This window comes from Ictidomys tridecemlineatus, chromosome 10 (assembly GCF_052094955.1).
Source record: "Ictidomys tridecemlineatus isolate mIctTri1 chromosome 10, mIctTri1.hap1, whole genome shotgun sequence".
Lineage (NCBI taxonomy): Eukaryota > Metazoa > Chordata > Mammalia > Rodentia > Sciuridae > Ictidomys > Ictidomys tridecemlineatus.
The window spans coordinates 56,974,900-56,982,930 of record NC_135486.1 but is presented as its reverse complement, the minus strand read 5'-3'; the positions used below and the strand labels follow the sequence as shown (position 1 = coordinate 56,982,930).

Here is an 8,031-nt window from a genome sequence, read left to right as displayed (position 1 = left end):
TAATAGAGGACACAGAAAAGAGAATGTAGAAGACAAAACATATTTAAAAATAGGTGGCTCCAAAAAACTGGCTGTACACAGGGGTGACATATAGCAACTATGATAGTGATTTCAACTACTCCTAGGAAACGAAGCAGGAGGATGGTGGGAATTAGACTAATATTTCCAGACGGAGGGAGATGCAACATTGAATCATCAGAATTTAGTTGTTGATAGAGGATATAAACAAACCCAAATTCCAGTTGCATGAATTAAAAGTAAAAATTCAAAGGAACAATACTCTCCCCAAAGTGAAAAGAAATAGAATTCTCAGGCTCTCTGCTTTTTGTTGTAACCTACTAATACATGGGAATGAGGGCTGAAAAACTCCTAGATATTTTGTCTGAAAGAAGGTTTTATGGTTTAACCTCTATAAAATTGCTTTCTAGGTGCTAGAGTTTGCATTTAAAAAAACCCAGAAGTCTTCATTATAAGGTGAAGTAAGAGAGAGAGAGGCTGAATGTTTCTACTCAATAAATATGAGTCATTGGCCCTTTGTCTATGGTCTGTTTATATTTGACATGTAATAAGTAGAATTAGCAGAAGATGACAGCAGTCTGTTGTTGTTCTATTATTTTCCTTATAATAATAACAATACACTTTTTTTCTCCCAAATTCAGTCTGGGAAATAAATGCATTTATGGAACACATTTCTAACATGAAGGAATAAAATCCAAAATGCATGCTGATTTCTTTCTTGTATGCTTTGTTCTGTGTATAATACTTGTTGCCTGGTAACTAGATTATAACAGATCATAGGTTGAAAAAAAAAAAGTCAATTGTTTCATCAGGACATTTTCTATGCCAGAATATTTAACCTCAAGGCAAAATATCCAGGATAAAAACTCACCTACGCATTATCAAGTTGCTGTTGATTTTGAGCTAGAAAAGATGGGCACTTAGACTAATGCTTTCCATAGGGAAAAATCACAATTTAAATTCATTATAAGCTCTAATTCATAATTACTGTCATTTTGTGGCCTCAGTTCAAATTTGCAGCAAGACATATTTAAAAATAGAGCTCTTATCTATCTACCTCTTCTTGGTATTTTTTTCTACATCCTCCTCTATCCTAAAACAAAACAAGTAGCAGTTCAAAGAGGAGTTGAAAGAGGAGATCCATGGGGCTGATACTGTGCCATTGATGGTTGACCATTACTCTGTATAGGATATGACCAAACTAAAAAGTGAATAAAATCATTGCTGCTATTTATTGCCTTGGTCTAAAAGCAAGATCCTCCATAAGGCATGTCATATTTCAGTTTAACCCAAGGAGAAGTTAGATGATTACTTGTGTTTATGATATTTTTTCTTTTTTCTGCCCAAGGTCCTCTTTGACTCTCTCGCCCCCCTCCCTAAAAGAGAATTTTTGTTTGTTACCTCTTACCGACATTTATTTTGACAATTTTTTTCTGAGAGTCCATCTTCATCCTCTCCCATGATGTCCACGGCTGAAAATATCAATGCAACTAGAATGGCAAAGCAGCAGACCAGGGCAAAGATCACAATGCACTTCTGCTGGGACTGCAAGAGAAAGAAGAGGAAAAATGTAAGTGGGCCGCCTGCCATCCCTTAGGAAACTTAAGATCTGACAGCTTTCCAAATTCCATGGAATAGCCTTTGAGACATCATTAACTGTTAGCATTGCAAGTGAAGGGCAGTTCTCTGGGTGAAAGTACCCAAGACTTTTAAACTCCACTAAATGGTTAGAACTTGTTCAATAATTCAAGTGCAGTATCCACACTTTTGAGTGAGTTTGCTCTTCTTTCTAATCAAAAGCAGCCCAGAAAAGATCGCTATAAGGTCTATTGTTGCAAATTAAAAATAAAACACAGATGCTAGCTAGTCTCATGGTTTATGCAGCTGACACAGTATATTTCAAAACACTGAACACAGGCATCAGTAACATTCATACTCTTGATTTTCATTTAGAGATACAAGATGAAGTTCTAGGTAGTCAAAACCACTCATATGCATATGTTTAGGCCCAAGAGTTGTAATCAGAGACATCCTTCCCTCCAGGGACTCAGGGCTAAAGGTTGCAGAAGTCAGGGCCATGATGCTTGAGTAGCACCTGTGACACTGGGGACAAATAATTTTGACTACTTTTTCTCTGCTATGGTTTGAATGCTTGAGTTCCTACTCCCTAAGTTCATATGTTAAAATCTTAGCCCCCAAAGCAACTGGCATTAGGAGGTTTGGAAAGTTTTTAGAACTTTCTTTTGTAAAGTTTTTAGGCTATGAGTATAGAGTTCTTACAAAGGGGATTGGTGGCCTTAAAAGAAGCCTCAGAGAATTCCTTCACCCTATCCACCATGTGAGGATGAAAGAAAAAAAAAGGTGCCCTCTAGGAAGTGAGTCCTCACCAGACACTGAATCTGAGTCTCCTTAGCCTTGAACTTTTTAATCTCCAGAACGGTGAGAAATAAATTTTGTTACTGATAAGCCTTCCACTTTAAGGCATTTTGTTATAGCAGCCCAAATGACAAAGTCACCCTCAATTAGATAAATCCAAATAGGGAAAAAGAGAAGAAAAGGCAATTTTTAAATATCTGTGTGATCTTAAGGGTTATTTACAAAGAGGAGTGATCTTCAACCAGGCAGCACAGCCAGGGATGTCATCTTAGCCAAAGAATAAATATAAATGTATAAAAGACTCTTTCTCTGCTTCTATCTATCCCTCCCCACCCCCCACCACCATCTCTCTCTCTCTCTCTCTCTCTGACACACACACACACGCACACACACCCACACACACACACTCTCCCTCTCCCTCTCTCTCTATTCAAAGGGTTGTTGAAACCAGCTGATTTTGCCACTCCTATCATGCTCCTGACCAGTATTGCTATAGCCAAATGATTTCTAGGGAATCCAAAGAACCTCCCAAACTCAGAGTCCAGTTCTTCCAAGACTCAACCTCACAGGGGCATATTACAGAGAAAGGCATTTGAATCACGAATCCACAGTGTTTCCTAAAGACTTCCTTTAGGTGTTTCCTAACCCTCTCTCGGGTCTTATCTCCCATTAGGACCTTGCTCCACATCGTGTTCTCTTCACACTCCACACTCAAAAACAAAGCAGGGAAAAGCCAAAGGAAGACACCACCACTGTTGTTTTACCCAAGACCTTGGTTATGTTTAAGTCTGGACCATGGTTCCTTCTATCCCTAAATAATTAGCATAGAGCCTAACAAATAAAAGGTGTTCTAAAAACATGAAGGAATAAAATCCAAAATGCATGCTGATTTCTTTGTAACAAAATTGCCAGCATCATGCCTCTTGTATTTTAGGCCATTACTGTATAAACCAACAAAAGGGGAATGAATGAAATGAAAATGGCAGTGGCATATCTCTTGGAATAGAGGCACATGAAATGTCTCTTTCAAGACTCAACTGTGACCTGATTGAAAACTGGATTGTTTCCATAGTGGAAATCAAAGTGGTAGTTGTAAATCTTATAGTTCATCCTTTTTTACTCTCTGCTAGAGCTGGAAGCTAATTAGTACACTCGGTGAACAACTATATAAAAGTCTGCAGAACAGATTGTGCATTTATCTTGTCCTTTTATTTTCCATACATTCCCTATTCCTTGTTAATATTATTTTAATTTTTTTTTGTGGTGCTAGGGATCAAACTGACAGTCACACTCAGGCTGGACAAGCAAGCACTTTACTGCTGAGCTAACCCATTGATTTTATCTCTAAGAAGCACCTCAGTGAACCTGTTGAGGGCTCCAACTTTGGAATCAGAGTGTTAACATTCTGCCACTTACTGTTTGCAAGCTTTGAGCAAATTATTTGCCTTTGTACTTCAGATTTCCTGTCTGTAAAATAGGGATAGCAAAAATAACTATTTTATAAGGTTGTAGATACTATATGTAGAATACTTAGAACAGTTTCTGGAATACAGATAGCACTAAAGGAATGTTTGCAACTGTGTACTTTTTACACCTCTATAAAGCTGCCTGAAATATTTTAGGAAAATAAGGTGAAGAAATAAATAAATAAATACAACAAAACTATGAGTAAGAAGCAGAGAGGAAGAATGAGAAGCATACCAGGAAGAAATAAAACAGGGAAACAGATTTTCTAGGCTAAAATTTTTCTTTTTTGTATTTTTTGCAATACTAAGGATTATACCAGGTACTCAGGCATACTTAGCAAGTGATGTACAAGCTATGTTCCCCAGCTCTGCCCCATCAACCCTCATTTCCCCCACTTTTTTATAAGGGTCTCACCAAGTCTGACTCAGCCTCCTGAGTAGCTGGGGTCATAGGCATGCACCAGTCTGGCTAGGGTAAAATTTTTGAGAAAAATTTCTAGCTCAGTCCCCAATCTCAAAATCCTAAAGTAGAATTTCTAAAACTTCAGTATGCATTATAACCTCCGGTAGGGCTTGTTAAAATATGCATTTCTGGGTCCCACCTCCAGAGTTTCTGATTCAGTGGTCTGGTGGTGGGACTCAAGGATATGCATTTGTAATAAGTTCCTAAGAGAAAGGACCACACTCTGAAGATCTGGGCCCTGAAATGACAGAAGTTCCTTCTTATCCATGAAAGATATGTTTCTGAAATCGTAAGTCATAACAAACCCTGTATAAGCTATATTTTACTATGATACAGTTTAATTTATAAATTAGAATACGAGATTAACAACAACTAATATCAGAAAGAAAATTTATAAGAATAAATTGTATCAAAATTACCAACATCATGCTTCTTGCACTTTAGGGCCATTATTAAGTAAAATAAGGTTATTGGTAAACACAGATTAAAGTACCTCATCAGTTGATCTGATTACTGAGGTTACTAAGTAACTAATGGACAGGCAGTGTATACAGTGTAGACACAATGGCCAAAAAGATGATTCATGTCCCAGGTGAGACACAGCAGGATAGTTTGAGATTTTCACCACACTAATCAGAATGACATGCAATCAAAAATGAAAAATTATTTCCAAAATTTTTCTTGTGATTTTTTTTTTTTAGGGGAGATGACTATAGGTAACTGAAATTGCAGAAAAATATTGTAGATAAAGGGGACTACTATATCAACTATACTAATGCATAGTACATGTTCATCTTGGACTCATTTGCCTTTAATAGTTCATTTTCAAACATTACTGAGATCATGACAAATACATCCTAATGATTTAAATATAAATATTGTCATGCACTTTCTTTTTGGGGATTTAAAAACAATTTTAAACAATACATATTCTTATTTTGAAAATGTTTCCTCCTGGCCTTTACTTTTTATATATTTTATTGATATTCACTACTTGTAAAACTGAAAAAATATAACCTGTTTATAATTTTGAAAAAAAAACAAACCCACATAATGTTAAAAAGAAAATAAATCACAATTTTACTCAAACATATTGCCATTTATTTTGAGTTATTCTATACTACATTTATTTACCTAATAATCTGATCAAATTTACCCTATATAGGGTTTTATATTTTATTTTTGTCACTTGATCCCATTTTAATGTCATTAATTTTCTTTTAAAGTATAGTTTTAAGATGGGCATAATATTTCGTTACATGAATATATTATTGTCTCCTTTACTCTAAAAATCTAAGGAAAAAGTCTACTCATTTTATAACAAAAACAAATCAATATTTTCTCCATTTTCCCTAGAAATTGTAAACAGAAAACACACACTCACACACACATACACACACACACAAAGATTTTAGAGTAGTTTGAAGTAGTGTAATATTATTCACATTAACTAAGTTTAGAAGAGACTCTGACTCAGAGCAATATAATTAAACATCTCAAAAAGAATCCTGAAGACAAAATTTAAACATACCACAGGTAGGGTACACCAGGGGGCACTTGATGAATGCATCCTAGTGATGCTAATACTAAATGCTTAAATTACAACATTGATTTGTTTCCCTTTATTCTGAATGTTATGATAAATCAATAAATGAGAACTAGCTAATTTGTGTCCTATTGGAAGTACTTTGATGTAATAATCCTTACATGTTTCCATTAACTTATTATATTAATTTAATTCTTTATTATAAATTCTATCAAGAAGAACAATTGAGCTACTATTTTCACTTTAATTTGTCAAAGAATAAAAATTCAGACTCTGATATTCACTTTTAAATGTCTCCTTGGAACAAAGTACTATAATAGTATAAGGTCACACCATTACTTATTCTCATTTCACTTCCACTTCATCAAAAGTGAAAGATTCTATTCATCTGGTAGCATAAGAGCCTAATAAATGAATCCAGACTCCAGGTTACCAAGAGATTTATTCATTTTCAAATCTTTAATAGATCATTCTGGAAATCAATTTGAACAAACTTTTCTGTTTTTATTATATTGAATCAAAGAAAGTAAAGATTTAAGGAAAACCAACAAACATAAACCAAATTTCATTGATAAGCTCAACATATTAAGAGAAAATAAAATTTGAAATGATAATATCTAGCATCAGTCAAACTTTACTTTTCATTACAGTTTACATACAAATGGAAAAGAATTGCTTTCTTGGTCAATAAATCCAATTATTCTAACATTAAAAGTATTTGAGTGTATATCCTCACCAAGCTTACTTGACCTCAAATAAGAAATAGAAATATGTGACCTCTAACTATGGAAAAAACAATAAACTTAAAAATCAGAAAAATGGTTTTTATACTATTTAACAGATTCTTAAAAGGAATTTCCAAAGGTGCATAAAAGTAAAATGTAAATGTGCAAAAACTGACCAAAAATTAAAATTATTCATATTCTTTTTCATGTATCAACACAATTTTTTAAAAAAAAAAATGACAAATTTTTAAAAATATAATCATGGAATCTTAAAAATGTAACATTTTATGTGTACAACTTTTAATCCTTGCAAAGATAAAAGTTACATACAATATTCTCCATAGGACAGATGTACAAATTAACATATTTAATTTTTGAGTTGTCCAAGTGATAAACCAGGTAAAAATATTTGGGGTATGTATTTTTGTTTGTTTGTTTTGTAGTGCTGAGGATGAAGCCCAGAGCCTCATGGATTCTGGGCAACTGATCTACCATTTAAATACCAGTTTAGTTATTTAACTTATGGATCTAAATCTGAACTCTCTAGATATGCTTTATAGAGTCAAATATTTCCCTTTATTTTCTTTTTGGTTTTGTCATTTTCCGCTCAAGGGTTATTTTCATATTATTATGAATTCTAGTTAACAAATCCCCATGTTGATCCACCAGTATAGAAATTAAAGTTGAATGGTTAGCCCTGAGCTGTGGAGTCATGACATTCTTGGACCTACAGGATTTTCCTACAGTTCCTACAGTTCTAAATATGTTCCTAAATTGAGTTCCTGGTCATGTTCCAGGGAAAACAGGTCACCCATAAGATCCAGAGTAACTGACTTATTAATGGTTATACTCTGGAACCAATTCAGAAAATCCATACTAGAGAGTTAGGGCAGAATTTTCCAGAGAAAACTCTAGAAATCCTTATAATAGAGTTATTACTTCACTTTTATATTCCTAGAATTCTATTTTAGAATTTTCATCCTCTTACTCTGTACCCCTTTCCTTAGGGACTCTATTTTACTCCAGAAGCTTTACTATCTATATATATCTCGTCAACCCACAGCATCCTGCTAAGAACCACATGCATACTGAATGATGCCACTGCACAGAAAAGAGTTTTGAAAGAGTCCACAAATCTAAGTTGAGGAGAAAAATTGGGGATAGAAAGGCCATGTAAGCTAGAGTTGGCAGGACAGAGTACAAGAGAGAGACCTTCACAAGAGCTCTGAAGATCTTCAGAAGGTCTCTCTGAGTCTTTAGCTGAATACTGATCAGCACACATGTATGAGGAAACCACCTGTACCCGGGGAAATAACCACTTGAAAGGAACAGGTGGAATATCCCTGACCCACCCATAGGTCAGGGAGAGCTGGCATTCCCAAGACACAGAGTGAAAAAAAAAAATCTTATAATATATAGAGTACCAAGCAGAATATT

The 8,031-nt window shown here is 34.6% G+C and overlaps 1 protein-coding gene across 4 annotated transcripts in view; it reads right to left on the bottom strand.

Moving 5' to 3' along the window:
• The window catches only part of Pld5 (phospholipase D family member 5), a 397,710-nt gene that overhangs the window by 228,337 nt on the left and 161,342 nt on the right, over positions 1–8,031 (bottom strand). For 2 of the 4 annotated variants that reach the window (XM_078022984.1, XM_078022985.1), the window contains exon 2: positions 1,427–1,563. In XM_078022984.1, coding sequence (XP_077879110.1) covers positions 1,427–1,563 — 137 coding nt within the window. Of the gene's footprint in view, positions 1–1,419; positions 1,564–8,031 lie in introns of all 4 variants that reach the window. The other 2 variants (XM_078022987.1, XM_078022986.1) reach the window with 1 other exon arrangement.